Below are 23,386 nucleotides of genomic sequence, written 5' to 3'. Positions count from 1 at the left end.
AGGGAACCATGATCGTCATGGGGCCCGCAAGGCTAACCCCTGCTCTGGCGGGGAAAATGGCCTTAAAACGATCATTCATTCATTCATTCATTCATTCAATGCACTTACAGTTCATTAAAAGTGCTTAACCATACCGTACCGTTAAAGTAAAAAAAAAAACAATAAAAAACACAACACCATTTAAAATTCCTATTTTACAAACACATGCAACTTTCAAATGATGATTATGATGAATTGAAATCCCATGAATTCCTAGAACTTTGTGGATGCCCCTAATGATAGTTCTGCAAAGTCGTGCACTGAAAGAGAGGCAGGACAGACAGCAGTTGAGGGTGTTGGTGAGGACGCTGGTGAGGACACCGAGAGGGCGGCAGGAGAGGAGGGTTCTGGTGGTGTTGAGGTGGAGGGAGAAGGGTGAAAGAAATGGCTAATGGTGAACAGTCTGGCAGATTGCTGCAGGTTTCGATGCAGCTCTTTGTAGGGGAGAAACAAATCATCCAAGCCCCTCTTGAACTTGAGGTACCTCTCCATGACTGGGTCAGCATCTACCAACTTGTCGACAAGTGCCCGCATGCCATGCAGAAACTCACCCATGAACTGGACTGTGAGGTTAGACCTCGGCACCTCTTCCTCATTACTGCCCCTCCTCCTACTCCTCCTCCTCCTCGGAAACCGTTAAAATGGCCTCCAACTCCTCCGAGGTGAGGTTGTCGCCACGTGAAGCAATGAGATCCTCCAAATCATCAGGCTACATGCCATCAAATCGTTCCCCTCCCAACTGCCGTGCCAACCCGACAATCACATGCCTCTCCTCAGTGTTATCTGGAAAGCCAGTAAAGTTTGACTGCCTGTGGCCACAGGTTGTGCAAGCACGTGTTGATGGTGGAGGCTCTCACCTCATCCAGCGACTCCTTGATGGCGCCGATGCAGTGGGCAATGTTGAAATCCTTCAAATCCTGCCCGATGGTGAGCCCTGGGTCAGACTCCATTGCATCCAAAATGCGTCGAAAGGTGCGACGGGTTGACAGAAAGGTGCGACGTTTTAAACATTGAAATCAACCTTGGTCGAGTGGCTGGAGGTGGTGTTGGGCGGCAGGAAGATCACCTCGACATTTGGGTGAGCCACGTCCAGGTTCGCGGGATGGGCAGCAGCGTTGTCCACGAGCAAGAGAACCTTGAACGCAAGGTTTCTGCCCACCATGTACCTCTCCGCCTGAGGGACGAAACAATTATGGAACCAGTGCAGGAAGGTTGCTGCTGTCACCCAGGCTTTCCTGTTGGCCCTCCAAGACACGGCCAGAGTTTGTTTGTTCTTGCCCTTGAGAGCACGTGGGTTCAGGGAATGGTACAACATCATGGGTTTCAGCATGTCCCCTTTTGCGTTTGCACAGAGGAGAAGAGATACCCGGTCCTTGGCAGCCTTGAATCCCGATGCCGTCTCCTTCAAGATGAAAGTTCTCATGCGCATCTTTTTCCAGAAGAGGCCAGTCTCGACAGCGTTGAACACATGCTCTGGGAGGTATCCCTTCTCTTCGATCAGCAGCGCGAGTTGAGCAGGGAATGCTTTTGCCGCCTCGTGGTCCGCGTAGGCACGCTCCCCTGAGAGCTTCACATTTTTGAGACAGTACCGCTCCTTGAAACGATTGAACCATCCCCTGCTTGCAGTGAACGAAGTCACGTTGCTTGTATCATCAACGCTCAGCGCATCACTCGTGCTAGCACAACCCGCACCAGTGCCAGACAGAAGATCGTAAATTTGTTTGGCCTTTTCGCAAATGAGAGGTCCACTCAAAGGCATACTTTTCTGCATGTTGTCCTCAATCCATATGCTGAGAGCCTTCTCCATCCTATGTGGACATCCCGGACATGGGTGACTACCTTTGTACTCGAAACAGTGCTCTCTCCTCTCGAAAGCCGGTTGAGCAGCTCCACTTTCTGGCTAAGGCTCATGCCTTTGTTCTGCCTCTTGGTAGTTGACGCATCTCTGGCACTAGTCTTGCGCTTGGGAGCAATTATTGAACGTTGAGCAGAGCAAACAACAACAACAACATGCATTTTAAGGCCATTTTCCCTGCTAGAGCGGGGGTTAGCCTTGCGGTCCTCCCCCCCGACTATCTTCTCCATTTTGCCCTATTTTCTGCATCTCTCCTTGTTAACCCCCTTGCCCGCATTTCTTCTTCCACCATCTTCAGCCAAGTCTTTCTCGGTCTTCCCCGTCCTCTACTTCCTTCTACATTCATTTCCATCACTCTTCTCAACCAGTCACTTTCATCCTTCCTCAACACATGACCAAACCATCTCAACCTGTTCCTCTTCACAGCATCAATCACAGGCTCTATTCCCATCATCTTTCACAATTCATCATTTGTCTTCCTCTCTCTCAACGATACTCCGCACATCCGTCGAACCATTCGCATTGCCACCCTTTCCAACCTTCGTTGCTGCTCGACATTCATTACGCATGTCTCGCTCCCATAAATCATAACGCTTCTCACACATGCAGCATACACCTTTCCCTTCAGCTTCAACGACACTCCCCTCATCATCAGCACGCCACTCAGTTCCCGAAACTTCTTCCATGCACATCTCACTCCAGCAACCGTTGCCGAGTCTGATCCACCTTCTCCATTCAGCATGTCTCCGAGGTAGCAAAATGTTTTCACACCTTCCAGCTTCACGCCGTCTGCAAGATCCAACTTAACATTTCCTCCATCTGCAGCTCCCTCTGTGCACACCTTACATTTGAATGTAGCTGCCACACTGGTTAATGACCCTCTCAGACCACTACATTTTTGATGAACCCACTCAGCGCACATTGTACATTGAATGGAGTTCACTCCGACACCCTTCCTGCACACAGCACATGGCCACTTCGCAGTTCTTTCCACCTCACCACATGCTTTACCACTTGCCATCACCTTCGTCTTTCCTATATTCACCTTCAGACCTTTTGTCTCCATACATTCCTTCCACTTGTTCATCTTTTCCTTCAGTCCATCCATACTTTCCTCAATCAACACCAGATAATCTGCATACAAGAACTCCCATGGTAAACCCTCCTTTACGTTCTGAGCCAGGACCTCCATCACAGCTACAAATAGTAGTGGACTTAGTACTGACCCTCACTACTCTGATCAACCATTCCTCCACTCCTAAATTCCTCAATGCCCATGTCAATAATTCGCGTGGATCCCTATCGAATGCTTTCTCCAGATCAACAAACCCAAGAGAGAACTTCTTCCTCTTCTCCACGTACTTCTCCTGCAACTGCCTCACAATAAAGAGCGCGTCTGTCGTTCCTCTTCCTGGCATAAATCCAAACTGCATTTCATCGATCTTCACCTTCTTCCTATCCTCCTCTCCAACACCCTTTCCAATACCTTCATTCCATGCTCCAATAGCTTTATTGCTCGGTACGAGCCACACTCCAGAGGGTCACCTTTCCCCTTGTATAGAGGGACGAGGGTACTCAGTTCCCAATCCACTGGAATGCGGCCTTCTTTCACCAACAGATTACAGATCTCTGTCATTCTCTTCACACCCCAACTTCCTGCTGCCTTCAACATATCTCCCACAACTCCCGTCGGCCCTCCCGCTTTTCTACTCTTCATTGCTTTTATCGCTTCCTCAACTTCCTTCTCAGTTACCTTCTCTGCCGGTCCTAAAACTGGGTTACTCTCTATGTTGCCATCCCATTCATTCTCTGTCTTCAACAGCATTTCCATATATCTTTTCCATCTTCCTTTAATTCCATCTGGGTCCACAACGATTTGTCCCACTTCATCCTTCAAGCAACTCACCCCCATCACATCACACCTCTCTTTCGCTATCTGCTTTGCAATCCTGAATACCACTCTCTGACCCTCTTCCGAATCCAAGCGTTCTCCGAACATTTTCCTACATGCCTCCTGGGCCTTTGCTACCTCTTTCTTTGCAGCCTTCTTGGCTGCCTTATAACTTTCATGCTCTGCTTTTTCTGCTCCCGTACCCTTCGCCTTCTGCCACTCCTTGAACGTCTTCCTCTTCTCGTCAATCCTCTTTCCAACTTCCTCATCCCACCACCATGTTTCCGAGTTCCTTGGTGGTCCTTTTGTCCATCCACATACCTCACCAACGGCTTCCAACAGACTATCTTTCATTGACATCCAACCACGTTCAAGCTCAACCACATCATCCTCTACCCTACTCAGCCTCTCTTTTAATGCCTCCCTTACTGTCACCTCTTTCAACCTCCACACCTTCATTCTCGGTTGGTACTTCACCCGCCGAGCTCTCCTCGCACCTTCCACCCTTATGTCGCAGACAACCAAGTGGTGCTGTAAAACAGCCTCCTCCCCCGGGATCACCTTTGTGTCCCGGAGGTGCCCCCTATCTCGCCTACGCACCATCAGGTAGTCAACCGGTTGTCGTCGACCCACCTGACATGTATGTAAACAAGCTTATTATCCTCTTTCTGGAACTGAGGATTACAAATCGACAAATCAGCTCCGTCAGCAAACTCCAAAATCCTTTCACCTTCTCCATTTCTCACACCATATCCGTAACCCCCATGAACTCCCTCAAAACCATCCATACTCCTTCCCACATGTCCATTTAGGTCTCCTCCTAGCACAACAACTTCATCTTTCAAATTTTCCATCAGCTTCTCGATCGCACACAAGAACTTGTCCTTCTCTTCATCGCTCCGACCAACCTGCGGAGCATATCCTGAGATGACGTTCACCAAGAGCTTTCCAATCATCATTTTCACCATCATCAACCTATCACTCACTCTAGTCACACTGACCACACTGTCTACAAACTCCTCAGAAAACAGGACACCAACACCATTCACGCCCTCCGGGCACCCTTGCCACACAAACATGTATTTCTGTCCCTGCCTACCCTTCACCATTCTCACACCACTTCCCTTCAATCTCGTCTCTTGCACACAACATATGTCCACTCTTCTTCTGACCAATACTTCCACCACTTCTCCTGATCTCCCTGTCATTGTCCCTACATTCCATGTCCCAAAACTCAGAAACCGATCTCCACTTCGGCCTGTACCCTGCCCATATGTAGTTGTAATTGTCATGGTTCTCTTTTTGAGGCAATGTTTTTATGGCCGGATGCCCTTCCTGACGCCAACCCTCTTAGTCGCCTCTTACGACACGCAGGGATACGGTGTACCTATTCTAACCAGGGTACACACCGGGAAACGTTGAGCAGAGCAAGAGTCAAAAACACAGGTCAAAGCAACGGGACGAGAACAACGATCGAGATTGAGGACAGTCTGTATGTGAAGGATTGCGAGCATTGTGGGTATTGAGCCTATCTGCTAATTTCAATAATTAATTTAATGAAGCATTTACATTGAATAAATCGCGGAGTTGATTTGTTGACACATCTGGTAGGATATCCCGCGAATATCTCGATTATAGTCCAGCTAAAATTCGTGGCCGTAAAAGTCATGAAAAAGCATATCACACAGTAGGTCATCCTCGCGGCTCGTAGAATGTTTTTTTTTGCGTATGTTCAGCTGCTTTTTGCATGGCTGGTAGAAGATGGGTTTTATAAATGCGTCAAGCTAGCGGCTTGTGCAATTTTTTTTCGCCCTCGAAAAACCGCGAATTCGCGGAACATGGCCCTACATCGCGGAACATCGCGGAACATCGCGGAACATTCGCGGAACCCTAACCCTAACCCTAACCCATGGATAGGGGGGAAAAAAGCAAGAATTTTTTTTGTTTTTCTTCACCATTATTTTTTCTGTAATTATGCAGAGAGAATCAAGTCCGTGGAGAATCGCATACAAAAATCTGACAATATAGTGAATATTTGATTGGTAATTCAATCTAATCTTGATTTGTTCATTGTAGTTTACTACTTTCTATTTTTTTTCTTTTCTTTGTCACGTTCATTTTCTGCTTGACGTCACCAATTCCATGAATTCCATCCCTTTTCCACGATTGTGGAAAATCACTGGCTCCAAATTAACTTTGAGTTGCCTGCTTTTGAGGTTTGATGTGATCTTTCTTGTAAGGTCCTTTCATTTCAGGTCAACCCGGGTTAGATGGGACCTTTCAAATCAGGTCACCCCGACTAAGGGTGCCATGCCCATCCATCGTCCACATCGACATGTAGTACTCGCTGCGCCCCATACATGCCTCTTTTCTCAATAATGATCCTTCCACAGGTTCACCTATGGAAACCCTGTTACGACTTTTACTTCCTCTAGAGTCTAGAGTCAAATTTGACTCTAGACAGTCAAATTCGCTCATCTTTTCGGTGTACCGGGATGAGCAGAGGACGAAACAAGGTTTTGAGAATCTGATGGTTTGGTGAGCCCGATCGGTAGTAGCAATGAGTGGGTGTGTACAAATAGCAGGACTTGATCAACGCGAGCTAATGACTTGCACATACTAGGAATTCCTCATCCGTGGGAAACCGTCCTCACCCTAAAAGGACTGGGCTTTTCCATCTCGCATGTCCGGCAGCTGATCGTCCGAAGAAGTTAGTCTGCTGGCCACACCAGGGTTGTGGAATTAGTTAGCATGTCGGAGTCTCGCTCGTTGATATCAACGAGAAGAATGGCTCCACCAACAAAGAATGGCCATGCACCACCAACCACAGAATCACAAAAGAGCTCTCAGTTCAACCCAGGTGTCAAAAATATTTGTCAATTTTTCTCAGGTCCAGCCCAGGTGAGCTTTCCCTTTTTTTTTTTTTTTTTTTTTTTTTGGATACTGAACCGAGGCTCGTGAAAGAGCTGACATCCACTTCACAAACAAATCAACCAGACAAACAAAATACACAAAAAGAGGGAGCGGAAGACAAGAGAATGGGAAGCACACAAACACTTGAGAGCACACAACATTTAAGAGCAGGGAGATGTGTGGGAGGGAGAGGGCTTGGGGGGAGGAGGCGTGGGAAGGGGGGGGGGGGGTTGGGAGAAGTATAAAACACAAGGACACCAAGGACTTCCAGGACAGAAGTTGGTATTTCAAGAAGTGGAATTGGGGTGAAAGTATCGGGGATAGAAAAGATCAAGGTTTTGGATGGGGGAAGATAAGAGATGGTGGTGAACGGATGTTTTGAAGACCTGGAGGGTGGAGTGGGATTGAAGAGAGTGAGGGAGTTTGTTCCAGAGGCGAGAGAAAAGAGAATGTTTAGTCAAATGGATCCACAGGCTCCACTCCTGGTGGTACCCATCCCTCAATTCCTTTAAGTTTCAGCTTTACAACCATACTCCTCTGGTTTCCTTCATGGCTGCTGGGCAGGTCAATGCATTTGATGATGCCTGATCACCGGTCGGCATTGCTGCAGTTCTTCAAATAAACGTGTTTACAACTCTGTCAACAGTCGTTAAAATATTTGTATCCACATAAATCTTCTATTAATGTTGATCAATGCACTTAAAATATACCTGCCAATGTTGGAAGCATGTCCACCAACAGCTAACCAAAAATAATTCCAATTGACCGATTTTAAAGCATAAGGAAACAACATACACTTGTGCTACTAATGATACTGTTACTGATCGCGGTTTAGATGGTATGATGGGCCGAGTGGATGGTCCAACCGCGACCGAACAGTTACTCCCCGATTAGAACCCGATTCCACCCAAACGTTGGCCGGATCGCACCGCAGCTATTCAATAGGGAAAAGACAAAGGCGACACGGATGTGAAGAAGAAGAAGAAGACAAAAAGGTTGGAAATACTACTAAATTTATTCCTACTATTTACATGCTCAAAGTAACCAAGGAGAAGGAAAGATAATAAAATAATATACAGAAGAATCAGAGACACAGTGCAATTATTAGCTTATACAGACTTAATTAACCCAGGGACAGAACAAACAAAACAAACTCACGTACACAAGAAGGGTGGAAAGGCAGGAGGTGGATGGCTGGAGGGAGAGGAAGGTCCAAGGGGGTCCTGCAGCACAACCGGCGCGTTTAGCAGCCGCCGTTCCTTCACGGCCCTGCTCCAAACCGCCGTTCAGGCCCCCAAGCTGCTGTTGTGGCTGCTGTGGACGTCGCGTGCTTTGCCAGGCCTTGTCCGACTCGTCTGGTCCAAACCCTCAACTCTTTCTTGGTCCACTCACTCTTTACCACCGACTCCTCACCGCAACCAACGCAACCAACTGACCACCACCACCGACTCCTCACCGCAACCAACGCAACCAACTGACCACCGACTCCACTGACTGACTCCTCACGACTCTCTCACTTGCTTCTTGCGTGCGCGCCTTTTATAACGCCTCCGGCGATTAAGCCGCCGGCCTTTTGGACACGCCCATCGGGGTGCTCACCTCGGCCCTGGTTGGTCGCGCGACCCTCTGGCTCCGCCCTTGATGACGACGGGCGGGCACGCCTTTCTTCCCCGACTCGAGCACATGTTCAATGGCGGTTTTGGAGGGGAGGTAATTGGTAATCGAGGCTTGGCAATGACGAAAGGGGATGTAGATTTTGGGGATGGGAATGAAAGGGGATCTATTCTCTTTCACTGGTGCAATGGAGTACTTCAATTAATGGGAGACACAGCCTTACCCTAAAACACAGAATAAGAGATAACTATCAAACAGGGGTATTCTATTATTTGGCTGATGTGTATGCTTGTGGACTAATTATGGGATGCCCTTTCACCTTTACACAGCTCCGGAGGTAGGGGGGCGCAGAATAAACAATAATAATAATAATACAGCACACAATCAAAAAAATACAGTCCTCATCTCCGCAACACTGCACCCTCCTCCTCTTAGGCACGGCCCGGGCCTACAACTTTTATTTAGTGTGACACGTAGGTGTAGTTCCCTCTACCTTTAACCTGACCCTGAGTGCGACAGTTTTAAAACATAAATAAATGTGTCCCGCTGCTCCATTGCACCCTGCCTAACAGACTTACGCCCACAGTTAACCGAATTGCGGAATGGTCTTCAAACTATACACTGACGGTGGGAAGCATTATTTACAATGACGCTATTTTTATTTACAAAACTAACCCAGGACCTGTGATTGTTCTTTCTGGGGGGGGGGGGGGGGGGGGGGGACAGTCTGCTCTGCATCAATGCACCATGAAAGCACCTATAACGCACCAACACACCCTCAAGCACCAATCGGTGCAGTCACCACAGTTCAACAATGTTCAATAAAAATAAAATCAACAACCCCTAACCCTGCAGGTGATCTCTTGCTCTTCGGCTCCCTCTGCTGGTTATTATATTTGGTCTTCCAGATGTTGTCATTCTTTTGCTTTGCTTACTGGCGGCCTATTTGTATTAAAACTTGCACCCAATGTGTCCATTTTTATTTATTTTATTTATGGCCCACAGGGCCGACTAGTGTGGTTCACCTGTGGGGCATCGGTGCCCTGTGGCCAAGGTCCGCCAGCAAGATTTCGGGCCCTCATGGCCGGTTCCAGCAGAGGGGCCATGCCCCAACCCATGGGGTCCATAAGTGGTGCTCGGCCACAGACCTGTGGTCCATAATGTGGTGCATCGATGCAGACAGCTGGTTCTGGGAATTCCGGGCGCACAATGGAGGACTCACGCACGCTCCCCTCGGCACCCAATGGCGCACAGGTCATGTGGGAGACAAAAGGGGAAAGACAAATGAGCGAGGGGTAAGGTCACAAGGGTACACGTCAATAAGGCAATGCAAGGCGAAATGCGTACGGAGGGCGAAGTGAGAAAGCTCGTCCCTACCGTACGTCACCCCCCCCCGTCACCTACACTACCCTTTGCCCTTACCCCATATTTACAAAATCTACCCATTTACAAATTCGTCACTACTGTCACGTCTTCCCCATATTTCTCCTATACCAAATTCGTCTCCACAATCCCTCTACTTCAAAATTTGCCATCACCAAATTCATCATCAATCCTCATAAGGAGGAAGAGATGGAACATCAAAGCACAATGTCACACCCACGTCATGATGCGTCTCACAATCCAAACATTTGCATCATAAAAAATAATCAAAACATGGCATGGTGTGGAGTACCTGTCACCTCAGGTGAGTGGATGCAGATGGTGCGAGGAGATCCTTCTTCCTAACTATCCTCTAAATGACTTTAACACACTTTACACTACCCGGGGTCTTTCCCTGCCAATCCATTGGCCAACTTACACTATGGGTTCTAAAAACCAATTCCCATTGACCAAACTGTGGTGCTTCTCAATTTGGGGTCTCACTCCCCCGATTCATCTCCCGGTGCCCTCGCACAATTTCTGGGCTGCGACGTGTAGCTCTCCCAGCAGGTCTACCCACCTGCACACCTCCACCACTGCAGTTGCCACCCGAGCTTACCTAGCTCCTCACCCTAACCTAACTAACTGGGGACAGCCCCTCCTGGCTCTGTCACCCCACTCGGTGCCCTCTGGCACTGGGCTACCCGGGCCCGTCCTCCGGATCCTCGGGCCCCATCCACAACAACTACTACCGGCTCCCAGAGCCCACCTGTGGCCTCACCTGGCCGACATCCTCACAGTGGTGGAGCGCCCAACCAACTACACACACTAACAGGCTACACGCCCAGCCATTTCCACAACACTAATGCACCCATCCAAAGACCATTCTTTCACCCGCACCACAGATGCCAATATCCAACCACAATTTACCTGTACCCTCTACCTAACACTTACACTACCCGCCCCGGGTATCCGTGATGGGGGTCCACTCTTTCCCCATTCACACCTTTGCACCATCCACTCCACTCCACAATTTCCACCATACTCACTCCACGACCATCCATTCCAATACTCCATACCATTTATTCCATACACCTGTCCTCCATTCACCTGTCGCTGCACACCTGTGCCCTCACACCTGGTGCCACCTGCACCCTCCTTTCTTCCTGGACCATTTGGTCATCACAATACACATCATCATCACTCACTCATACACTGCTCCATACACCTGTTCCGTTGCACACCTGTGCAATCACACCTGTTCAATCCTCAAACACACGGCATCATCTCATCTAACTACTCCCCTCTGAAACTTGCGCTTCCCAGTCGTCCCTTTAAACTATTGCGCTCCCACGTCATTATCATCCACACTAAACTACCTGCGCCCCCACTACGGGTATCAGTCACTAACTAATCTTAACGTTACCTAATGTCATCTTCGCTAGATCCCTACACACGATATATCCTAACCCACCCGGGCTAGTTTTCACTGCCATCAACCCCATAACCTAGTGCTCCTTTGCCCCCCCGCTTCTGTGAGGGATGACAAAGTTGCCATCCCACCACAGCAGGGAGGTCCCACTATAAATTTTGCTCGTCCGAATTCCAACAATCAAAAATTTTCTATCCCAAAATTTCGAATCCAAAAACACTATCAGTATCATCATCATCACAGTCCACTATATCCTAGCCTCGGTGCGTCATGACATCATTAAACTCGGCTTCGCAAAGCCGAGCAATGAATTCGGGTGGTTTGGTCGCCTGCAGGTTGAATCCGTCCGGCTTTCGGTTCAAGGGAGGTGGTTTGGTTGGACCGAGGTTCCACGCACCATCTCGGCGCGGCACCTTGCGGTCCCGGGCCCGATGGCTCAATCTCCTCCCCCCGGTCGGAACCCCGTCCCCGCGAGGGGGCACCGTTCCGCTTCCTCCCACTCGCCCTTGAACCGAACCGGTCGCCTCGCCCGCCAAGGCCCGGACTCGACCGTGCGGGGCGGGGCCAAGCCCGAATCGGCAACGACACTTCGAAGAGAAGCGACGCAGCATCGATCCGCGCTGGGCCTCGCACCCAACAAAGCACACCGCGCCCCGAGTGCTCGCATCGGCTATCCGTCGCCCTAACCACTAACCCGGTTACCGTCGATGCTTCACTTGCATGCTCACACGCATACGCTACCCCTTTCACCCTCACAAAACCTGGCGTTCCAACGCCGTCCGTACATTCCACCAACGCTCTCCCTGTTACACACCACACCTCTCGCGCACACTCTTGCGCACACTTTGGTCCACACCTCTCCTCCGTTACGTCCTCCGTAACACTCACCATGGGCGTGCACTCTTGCATCCACCCACTAACGCGCTCACATGGGCTCTCCCACACCCGCGCTACCACCAACTCAGGTGTGCTTCCTCGCACACGTTCCACCACCACCTTACTCTCCGTGTCACACTTCGTACACCCCGACGTGCATTCTCGCTCGCACTCGGTTTCACACTCGCGCTCCGATGTGCCCTCTCGCACCTGCGCCATCACCAACTCACTATTCGTGTCACACTCCGTACACCCCGACATGCATTCTCGCTCGCACTCGGTATCACACTCGCGCTTCGTAACACGCTCACCCCTTGACGCACACTGTTTTTCCACACGCGTGCCATTTCCACTCACACGGGACCCTTCACCAACGCCCGGATGCTTCCTCGATCCCAAGCGCGCGACAATTCTTTTGTCGCTAAACATCCTCTTACAAAATCTCCCAGCACAATACACAACAGCACGACTCACCTGGGGGATCCTTTTCTCCACGCGAACCTGTAAACTTCCATTCGGGTTAAGCACAGCATCGTGATGTGAGCAGGGACTTTGTACATTTTCCATTTCTCCCTGCAATTCCCGGGCTACCTCCGTCATCTCTTCAATTTCAATGCCCACTTCCGCTTTTTCTTTACTCACCTCGACGACCGCTGGCTTTAATAAAACACCCTCTACCTCATCGGTCGCCGGCTTTTCCAAACCCCGTGTCGCGATTTCTACCCCCGTCATTGTACCCGTGCTTTCCTCCGCTTCGCTCAACCGGCGCTTCTCGACCCGCGTTACCTCGTCGTGCACCCCTGGGACCCTTTCGCCCAACTTGCGGTCTCTGTCCCTCTGCTCCCTTTTCTTCCTATCGGCCCTCATTCCGTTTATTGTTGCTTCAATTTGCTCACTCTGAGCCTTCGCTTCGTCCCTCATTGCCCCCATCATTCTGCTTTCCATTTTCTCACTATCAGCCCTCCTTCTGTCTTCCATTCGTTCCATAATGTCGTTTTCTTTCTGCATTTCCACCATGAATTGGGCCATGAAGGCTTGCATTTGGGCCACCGTTGGTAGTACAAAGGGTGCGGCCGCAGCTGCCCCAACCTCGTGCGCAAGAGCGCCATTTTGTGCGCCTGATACCCCCTCAACCGCCTCCTCATTGCTCTCCTCCTCCCTTTCTTTCCCGAGGTCCTGGGTCGATTCTACCCCGTCTATCTCTCCCACCGGCATCCCGTCGCCTTGACCAGCCATGGCGCGATTTCAAAATTCGGGTTTTGTAAAACAAAACAAATTTCGGCCGCTCCAAATTTTGACCAAATTTTTTTTTTTTTAGATGTTTTAAAAATTTGGTTCGGGCCCCGAATCTCACTCCCAGACACCAATTGTTACTGATCGCGGTTTAGATGGTATGATGGGCTGAGCGGATGGTCCAACCGCGACCGAACAGTTACTCCCCGATTAGAACCCGATTCCACCCAAACGTTGGCCGGATCGCACCGCAGCTATTCAATAGGGAAAAGACAAAGGCGACACGGATGTGAAGAAGAAGAAGACAAAAAGGTTGGAAATACTACTAAATTTATTCCTACTATTTACATGCTCAAAGTAACCAAGGAGAAGGAAAGATAATAAAATAATATACAGAAGAATCAGAGACACAGTGCAATTATTAGCTTATACAGACTTAATTAACCCAGGGACAGAACAAACAAAACAAACTCACGTACACAAGAAGGGTGGAAAGGCAGGAGGTGGATGGCTGGAGGGAGAGGAAGGTCCAAGGGGGTCCTGCAGCACAACCGGCGCGTTTAGCAGCCGCCGTTCCTTCACGGCCCTGCTCCAAACCGCCGTTCAGGCCCCCAAGCTGCTGTTGTGGCTGCTGTGGACGTCGCGTGCTTTGCCAGGCCTTGTCCGACTCGTCTGGTCCAAACCCTCAACTCTTTCTTGGTCCACTCACTCTTTACCACCGACTCCTCACCGCAACCAACGCAACCAACTGACCACCACCACCGACTCCTCACCGCAACCAACGCAACCAACTGACCACCGACTCCACTGACTGACTCCTCACGACTCTCTCACTTGCTTCTTGCGTGCGCGCCTTTTATAACGCCTCCGGCGATTAAGCCGCCGGCCTTTTGGACACGCCCATCGGGGTGCTCACCTCGGCCCTGGTTGGTCGCGCGACCCTCTGGCTCCGCTCTTGATGACGACGGGCGGGCACGCCTTTCTTCCCCGACTCGAGCACATGTTCAATGGCGGTTTTGGAGGGGAGGTAATTGGTAATCGAGGCTTGGCAATGACGAAAGGGGATGTAGATTTTGGGGATGGGAATGAAAGGGGATCTATTCTCTTTCACTGGTGCAATGGAGTACTTCAATTAATGGGAGACACAGCCTTACCCTAAAACACAGAATAAGAGATAACTATCAAACAGGGGTATTCTATTATTTGGCTGATGTGTATGCTTGTGGACTAATTATGGGATGCCCTTTCACCTTTACACAGCTCCGGAGGTAGGGGGGCGCAGAATAAACAATAATAATAATAATACAGCACACAATCAAAAAAATACAGTCCTCATCTCCGCAACAATACGATAGTCAAAATACAATACTGCTTTTCACCATACTTGCATGCCAGGAAGCTGCTATTCAGACAGCTTGGAGAGGATAAAATGAGATTGATCTGCCTGAATAAATGGAAGAGTGTTGGGGATGGGGGAGTGGTGAATGAAATAACAATATAATTAGTAAACAACATGCAACATGAATATGAGAGCACCTTCAGGAGGGAAATAATATTCACCCTTTGGGTACCAATTGCTACTTAGATGAAACACCTGGAGAGGCACTTCACAATCCATTCATATGGTTAACACAAACAACGAGAACAGCATTCGGTAGAGCGCAAACCTCCGCCAGGCTGTACACTGTACAGTTTACGTTTTGTAGCCCACTGAAAGGCCGGATCTGCATCCAGACATAACTAAAATCTAATCAGCTTGTTCTCGTCACCAAACCAACTCATCCACCGAGTTTTGTCAAAATCCCTCCATAACCTTTTGAGATATCGTGCTACATACATACACACACAGTATGTATGTATGTATGTATGTATGTATGTATGTATGTGTGTGTGTGTGTGTGTGTGTGTGTGTGTGTGTGTGTGTGTGTATGTATGTGTGTATGTGTGTATATATATATATATATATATATATATATATATATATATATATATATATATATATATATATATATATATATATATATATATAAAGGGCGAGTGAAGCGCACTTCGAGCTCTCCACGGCATCGAAGTTTAAGTGTTTTCCCATTCTTGTCTTTGTCAAATTTCCACTGGTTATTTTGCTGTGTACGTGTTATTGTGTGTTTCTGGTTGGTATTGGTTTGTAATTCGAACAAACTTGTGTGTAGTTAATCGTTTTCTGAGTCGTACCTCGTGCGCGGCCTGGTAACTAGGGGCTTCCCTCCCCCCGTCGGTGTTTTGTCGATTTGGGTTCTTTCCTTCACTGTATTGCTTGTTTCTTTTATTTTATTTTCTCCCCCTCACCTCACCTCCCTAGACAAAGAATTCTATATTGATTCTTTCTCTCCTCCCGGACACGTTTGTTCGCTCTCCTCCTCGTCTCGACTTGTGCCCCGCCCCCTGTATCTCGTTTTTCTACCGCCTCTGCTCCTTCTTTCTCAAATCCACGTTCTCGCTTGGAGACTTTTCCCAGATTGTTTTTCATGGTTTTCATGGTTCTGTTTGGATATTGTTGGAATATGTTGAAACCGCAGCCGTGATGCTGACGCCGCCCCCCCCCCCCCTGAATTTCCATGTTTTAAACGTTTCCCAGTGTGTACCCTGGTCAGAATAGGTACACCGTATCCCTGCGTGTCGTAAGAGACGACTAAGAGGGTTGGCGTCAGGAAGGGCATGCGGCCATGAAAACATTGCCTCAAAAAGAGAACCATGACAATTACAACTACATATGGGCAGGGTGCAGCCCGAAGTGGAGATCAGTTTCTGAGGTTTGGGACATGGAATGTAGGGACAATGACAGGGAGATCAGGAGAAGTGGTGGAAGTATTGGTCAGAAGAAGAGTGGACATATGTTGTGTGCAAGAGACGAGATGGAAGGGAAGTGGTGTGAGAATGGTGAAGGGTAGGCAGGGACAGAAATACAAGTTTGTGTGGCAAGGGTGCCCGGAGGGCGTGAATGGTGTTGGTGTCCTGTTTTCTGAGGCGTTTGTAGACAGTGTGGTGAGTGTGACGAGTGAGTGATAGGTTGATGATGGTGAAAATGATTGGAAAGCTCTTGGTGAACGTCATCTCGGGATATGCTCCGCAGGTTGGTCGAAGCAATGAAGAGAAGGACAAGTTCTGGTGTGCGATAGAGAAGCTGATGGAAAACGTGAAAGATGAGGAAGTTGTTGTGGTGGGAGGAGACCTGAATGGACATGTGGGAAGGAGTATGGATGGTTTTGAGGGAGTTCATGGGGGTTACGGATATGGTGTGAGAAATGGAGAAGGTGAAAGGATTTTGGAGTTGGCTGATGGAGCTGATTTGTTATACTCAGTTCCAGAAAGAGGATAATAAGCTTGTTACATACACGTCAGGTGGGTCGACGACAACCGTTGACTACCTGATGGTGCATAGGCGAGATAGGGGGCACCTCCGGGACACAAAGGTGATCCCGGGGGAGGAGGCTGTTTCACAGCACCACTTGGTTGTCTGCGACATAAGGGTGAAAGGTGCGAGGAGAGCTCGGCGGGTGAAGTACCAACCAAGAATGAAGGTGTGGAGGTTGAAAGAGGTGACAGTAAGGGAGGCATTAAAAGAGAGGCTGAGTAGGGTAGAGGATGATGTGGTGCAGCTTGAAAGTGGTTGGATGTCAATGAAAGCTAGTCTGTTGGGAGCCGTTGGTGAGGTATGTGGATGGACAAAAGGACCACCGAGGCACTCGGAAACATGGTGGTGGGATGATGAAGTTGGAAAGAGGATTGACGAGAAGAGGAAGACGTTCAAGGAGTGGCAGAAGGCGAAGGGTACGGGAGCAGAAAAAGCAGAGCATGAAAGTTATAAGGCAGCCAGGAAGGCTGCAAAGAAAGAGGTAGCAAAGGCGCAGGAGGCATGGAGGAAAATGTTCGGAGAACGCTTGGATTCGGAAGAGGGTCAGAAAGCAGTATTCAGGATTGCAAAGCACATAGCGAAAGAGAGGTGTGATGTGATGGGGGTGAGTTGCTTGAAGGATGAAGTGGGACAAATCGTTGTCGATCCAGATGGAATTAAAGGAAGATGGAAAAGATATATGGAAATGCTGTTGAATACAGAGAATGAATGGGATCGCAACATAGAGAGTAACCCAGTTTTAGGACCGGCAGACACGATAACTGAGAAGGAAGTTGAGGAAGCGATAAAAGCAATGAAGAGTGGAAAAACGGGAGGGCCGACGGGAGTTGTGGGAGATATGTTGAAGGCAACAGGAAGTTGGGGTGTGAAGAGAATGACAGAGATCTGTAATCTGGTGGTGAAAGAAGGCCGCATTCCAGTGGACTGGGAACTGAGTACCCTCGTCCCTCTATACAAGGGGAAAGGTGACCCTCTGGAGTGTGGCTCGTACCGAGCGATAAAGTTATTGGAGCATGGAATGAAGGTATTGGAAAGGGTGTTGGAGAGGAGGATAAGGAAGAAAGTGAAGATCGACGAAATGCAGTTTGGATTTATGCAAGGAAGAGGCACGACAGATGCGCTTTTCATTGTGAGGCAGTTGCAGGAGAAGTACATGGAGAAGCGGAGGAGTTGTTTTTTGGGTTTGTTAATCTGGAGAAAGCATTCGATAGAGTTCCACGCAAAGTATTGACATGGGCATTGAGGAAGTTAGGAGTGGAGGAATGGTTGATCAGAGTAGTGATGGCAATGCACAAAAGAGCGCGCACAGCTGTAAGGACGAAGGATGGGAACAGTGGTGAGTTTGAGGAGAAGGTGGGAGTGCATCAGGGGTCGGTACTAAGTCCACTACTATTTGTAGCTGTGATGGAGGTGCTGGCTCAGAACGTAAAGGAGGGTTTACCGTGGGAGTTGTTGTATGCAGATGATCTGGTGTTGATTGCGGAAAGTATGGATGGACTGAAGGAAAAGATGAACAAGTGGAAGGAATGTATGGAGACAAAATGTCTGAAGGTGAATATCGGAAAGACGAAGGTGATGGCAAGTGGTAAAGCATGTGGTGAGGTGGAAAGAACTGGGAAGTGGCCGTGTGCTGTGTGCAGGAAGGGTGTCGGAGTGAACTCCATTCAATGTACAATGTGCGCTGAGTGGGTTCATCAAAAATGTAGTGGTCTGAGAGGGTCATTTACCAGTGTGGCAGCTACATTCAAATGTAAGGTGTGCACAGAGGGAGCTGCAGATGGAGGAAATGTTGAGTTGGATCTTGGAGACGGCGTGAAGCTTGAAGGTGTGAAAACATTTTGCTACCTCGGAGACATGCTGAATGGTGAAGGTGGATCAGACTCGGCAATGGTTGCTCGAGTGAGATGTGCATGGAAGAAGTTTCGGGAACTGAGTGGCGTGCTGATGAGGAGGAGAGTGTCGCTGAAGCTGAAGGGAAAGGTGTATGCTGCATGTGTGAGAAGTGTTATGATTTATGGGAGCGAGACATGGGTAATGAACGTAGAGCAGCAACGAAGGCTGGAAAGGGTGGAAATGCGAATGGTTCGATGGATGTGCGGAGTATCGTTGAGAGAGAGGAAGACAAATGATGAATTGCGAAAGATGATGGGAATATTGCCTGTGATTGATGCTGTGAAGAGGAACAGGTTGAGATGGTTTGGTCATGTGTTGAGGAAGGATGAAAGTGACTGGTTGAGAAGAGTGATGGAAATTAATGTAGAAGGAAGTAGAGGACGGGGAAGACCGAGAAAGACTTGGCTGAAGATGGTAGAAGAAGAAATGCCGGCAAGGGGGTTAACAAGGAGAGATGCAGAAAATAGGGCAAAATGGAGAAGATTGTCATGGGGACCACAAGGCTAACCCCCGCTCTAGCAGGGAAAATGGCCTTAAAATGCATGTTGTTGTTGTGTGTATGTATGTATGTATGTATGTTTGTATATATATATATATATATATATATATATATATATATATATATATATATATATATATAATGGTATCTGTAATCTGGTTCTCCAACCTAATGAGCGGACAACATGACGTCATCGCCATGCACGTCTGCCTTGCCTGCAAAGTTCCAGAGGAACCATCTAGCAGTGCGTCATTACGGATTATAAATACAGATACTGTCACAAGTGCATGCAAAACTCACAGTTACCGACCTGGTTTCGCCCTTGTTGGGGCTTCATCAGGGCAACGCAGTGAGGCTTTCCATACACTTGTAACTCTGTGACCCTTTCGGTTTTTATATCAGTCACTATGCGACCTTCATATCATCAGTGGAGAACCGCCAGCAAGGATATAAAATATAATATTTTATATCAAAGGACTGATATAAAAACCGAAAGGGTCACAGAGTTACAAGTGTATGGAAAGCCTCACTGCGTTGCCCTGATGAAGCCCCAACAAGGGCGAAACCAGGTCGGTAACTGTGAGTTTTGCATGCACTTGACAGTATCTGTATTTATAATCCGTAATGACGCACTGCTAGATGGTTCCTCTGGAACTTTGCAGGCAAGGCGGACGTGCATGGCGATGACGTCATGTTGTCCGCTCATTAGGTTGGAGAACCAGATTACAGATACCATTATTAGTAACTCCCAACCGCAACCAGGTCGACTCCATATGATGAGTGGATACCAGAGATAACGTCACCGCGTGGCAGGCGGTGCTTATCGCTCCCAGTAAGGTGCAGCAGCAGCTGTATGGGACACCTTGCTGGCGGTTCTCCACTGATGATATGAAGGTCGCATAGTGACTGATATATATATATATATATATATATATATATATATATATATATATATATATATATATATATATATATATATATATATATATATATATATATATATATATATATATATATATATATATATATATATATATATATACAGTGAAACCTTGACTTACGAGTTTAATTCGTTTTGTGACCGAGCTCGTAACTCAATTTGCTCGTTTCTCAAATTAAATTTCCCCATTAAAATGCATTGAAATGCTATTAATCCGTTCCAGCCCACCAAAAACCACACCAATTTTGTTTTTAAATATACAGTATATATAAAAATATCTCGCGCTTTATATTTCACCTGTATGCAGCATACAAGTTGGCAGGATGGCCTGGACTGGAGGTACGCACACTTGACTCTAAACAGTCCAGCCTGGGTTTGAATCCCGACCCAGCTATAACCTGTCATGGGTGAATCACAGGCAGGGTGATTCATCAATGTGTGTACCGCTAAACTGGGCGCCCCGTTTGCGTCCCATTAGTTGTTGGATGTTAAGGATCTCACCGTGTTTTCCACAAAGAGAAGGCGAGCTATCGCCGGCACTCTGAACAAGTTGTGGCCTGGCATGCTCTTCTCCTCTGCCGTTATATACGTCCTCCTCGGCATCTTTTTCCAGAAGAGCCCTGTCTCGTCACAGTTGAAGATTTGCTGGGGGATGTATCGTTCGGCTTCTATCAGTTCGGCAAAAGTTATAATAAAATCTTCAGCTGCCTTCACATCTGAGCTTGCTGCCTCACCATGCCTGACGACGGAGTGAATGCCGGTCCTCTTCTTAAAATTATCAAACCATCCCCGACTGGCTTTGAATGACTTCCGATGCCTTGTCCGTTGATGTTCCCGCCGCCTGCTGCACCAAATCCCCGTAAATGTCTCGGGCCTTCTCACACATGATGCTCTCGGTCACGGTATCTCCTGCGAGCTGCTTCTCCGTCAACCACACAAACAACAACTTCTCCATCTCTTCATGGAGAGAGGTCCGGAGCTTTGAAATAATCGTAACGCCCTTGGCTGGCGTTATAGCCTTTATCGACTCCTTCTGCTTCAAAATCGTACATATCGTAGAAGTACTACGATCGTACTGCCTCGCCAAGTCGACAACACGCACACCTCGCTCATGTTTTTCGACGATTGCGTGTTTTATATCCAAGCCCATCATCCTCTTCTTCTTCTCAGTACTGCCCTTGGCACTCAATTTCTTAGGACCCATGGTTAAAACTAAGAAATTTTCCAAAATAACCAAAATGCGAAAACAAAGCAGCAACTATATACGGCAGAGATGCTTGCACGGCAAGATAACCACGTGACCGGAACCCACTTGGTGGCGGGTGGCGTAAGCTCGTAACTCAGATCTCGGCTCGCATCTCAAAGCAATAAACCGCCCGAGCGACAGCTCGTATCTCGGAAAACTCGTAAGTTGGTGCACTCGTAAGTCAAGGTTTCACTGTATATATTATATATATATATATATATATATATATATATATATATATATATATATATATATATATATATATATAAATACACACACATATCTATCTATCTATCTATATATATATATATATATATATATATATATATATATATATATATATCTATATATATATATATATATATCTATATATATACAGTGGTACCTCGGCTTACGAGTTTAATCCGTTCCGTGACGGAGCTCGTAAGCCAAATCGCTCGTAAGTCAAAGCAAATTTTCCCATTCAAATGCATTGAAATGCTATTAATCCGTTCCAGCCTCAAAAAAAAAACACCAATTTTTTTTGTTAGGTGCTTTTAAATAACAAAAATGTACTTTATAAATAACAAATAATGTATAAACAAGCACGACCTCGTATATACTGTACATAATACAAGAGAATGTAAAGAAATAAACTGGTTTTATTAAGTGTACTGTATGTATTTACCTTGAAGATCAGACGAAGATGCTGGCAGAGGTGGAGGAGATACCTTTTGCCTTTTTCGCCACACTGTCCTCGCTTTCACTTGCCGGGCGTTTCACTAAAAACCTGTCCAACGAGGTTTGTTTCTTCCTCCCTTTCAAAATTTTTCGGAAATGAGTGAGGCAAGTGTCGTTACACAGCGCCAACGCACGACCTGTTGCAACTTTTTCAGGGTGTTTCTTTTGAACAAATTCTGAAATTTTCTCCCACATTCCCAACATTTCCTTTATCTCACTTGTCGCGATAACCTCCTCCGCCTCTGGCTCCTCCGCGTTTAGTTCCTGCAAAACCTCCGTATTCTGCTGCTGCTGTAGCTCCTTTAATTCCTCCGTTGTCAGTTCCTCATTGTGTTTCTCGACGAGGTCGTTAACGTCGTCTTCATCCACTTGCAGGCCCATGGACCTTCCGAGGGACACAATCTCCTCCACCACTAACACTTCCTCAGTAGCACTAACACTTTCGGACACAACCTCAGGCCACAGCTTCTTCCATGCAGAGTTTAAGGTCCTCCTTGTAACACCCTGCCAGGCCATGTCGATAATTCTGAGGCAGGCCACGATATTGTAGTGATCCTTCCAGAACTCTCGAAGGGTGAGGTTTGTGCTCTCCGTAACCTCAAAGCAGCGCCGGAACAGGTGCTTGGTGAAGAGCTTTTTGAAATTGGAAATCACCTGCTGGTCCATGGGCTGCAGGATAGGGGTGGTGTTGGGTGGAAGGTAGCGGACCTTAATGAATGCAAATTCTTCAAGGATGTCGTCTACGAGGTTTGGTGGGTGTGCGGGAGCATTGTCAAGGACGAGAAGGGCTTGCAGGGGTAGCTTATTCTCCAAAAGGTACTTCTTGATGCCAGGACCAATGACCAGGTTTACCCACTCCACAAATAACTGCCTGGTAACCCACGCCTTTGCGTTTGCTCTCCACATAACCTGCAGTTTTTCTTTAAGGATCTTATGAGACTTAAACGCTCTGGGGTTTTCAGAGTGATATACCAGTAGCGGCTTAATCTTGCAGTCGCCACTCGCATTCGCACACAGTGCAAGGGTTAACCGATCCTTCATGGGTTTGTGGCCTGGCATGCTCTTCTCCTCTGCCGTTATATACGTCCTCCTCGGCATCTTTTTCCAGAAGAGCCCTGTCTCGTCACAGTTGAAGATTTGCTGGGGGATGTATCCTTCCGCTTTTATCAGTTCGGCAAAAGTTATAATAAACTCTTCGGCTGCCTTCACATCCGAGCTTGCTGCCTCACCATGCCTGACGACGGAGTGAATGCCGGTCCTCTTCTTAAAATTATCAAACCATCCCCGACTGGCTTTGAATGACTCTTCCGATGCCTCGTCCGTTGATGTTCCCGCCGTCTGCTGCACCAAATCCCTGTAAATGTCTCGTGCCTTCTCACAAATGATGCTCTCGGTCATGGTATCTCCTGCGAGCTGCTTTTCCGTCAACCACACAAACAACAACTTCTCCATCTCTTCATGGACAGAGGTCCGTTGCTTTGA

At 47.8% G+C, this 23,386-nt stretch overlaps 2 protein-coding genes across 4 annotated transcripts in view; both read right to left on the bottom strand.

Moving 5' to 3' along the window:
* Window positions 1-23,386, bottom strand: part of LOC144893281 (uncharacterized) — a 1,021,022-nt gene that overhangs the window by 775,592 nt on the left and 222,044 nt on the right. The window lies entirely within an intron of this gene.
* Window positions 1-23,386, bottom strand: part of HERC4 (HECT and RLD domain containing E3 ubiquitin protein ligase 4) — a 237,876-nt gene that overhangs the window by 107,084 nt on the left and 107,406 nt on the right. For all 3 annotated transcript variants that reach the window (XM_078783317.1, XM_078783318.1, XM_078783316.1), the window contains exon 11: window positions 14,600-14,659. In XM_078783317.1, the coding sequence (XP_078639443.1) occupies window positions 14,600-14,659 (60 nt within the window). The remainder of the gene's footprint in view (window positions 1-14,599; window positions 14,660-23,386) is intronic.

Source organism: Myxine glutinosa, chromosome 8, assembly GCF_964187855.1.
Source record: "Myxine glutinosa chromosome 8, kmMyxGlut1.1, whole genome shotgun sequence".
Taxonomy (NCBI): Eukaryota; Metazoa; Chordata; class Myxini; order Myxiniformes; family Myxinidae; genus Myxine; species Myxine glutinosa.
Note: the sequence above shows the minus strand (reverse complement) of the source record. Positions and strands in the feature narration are given on the sequence as shown.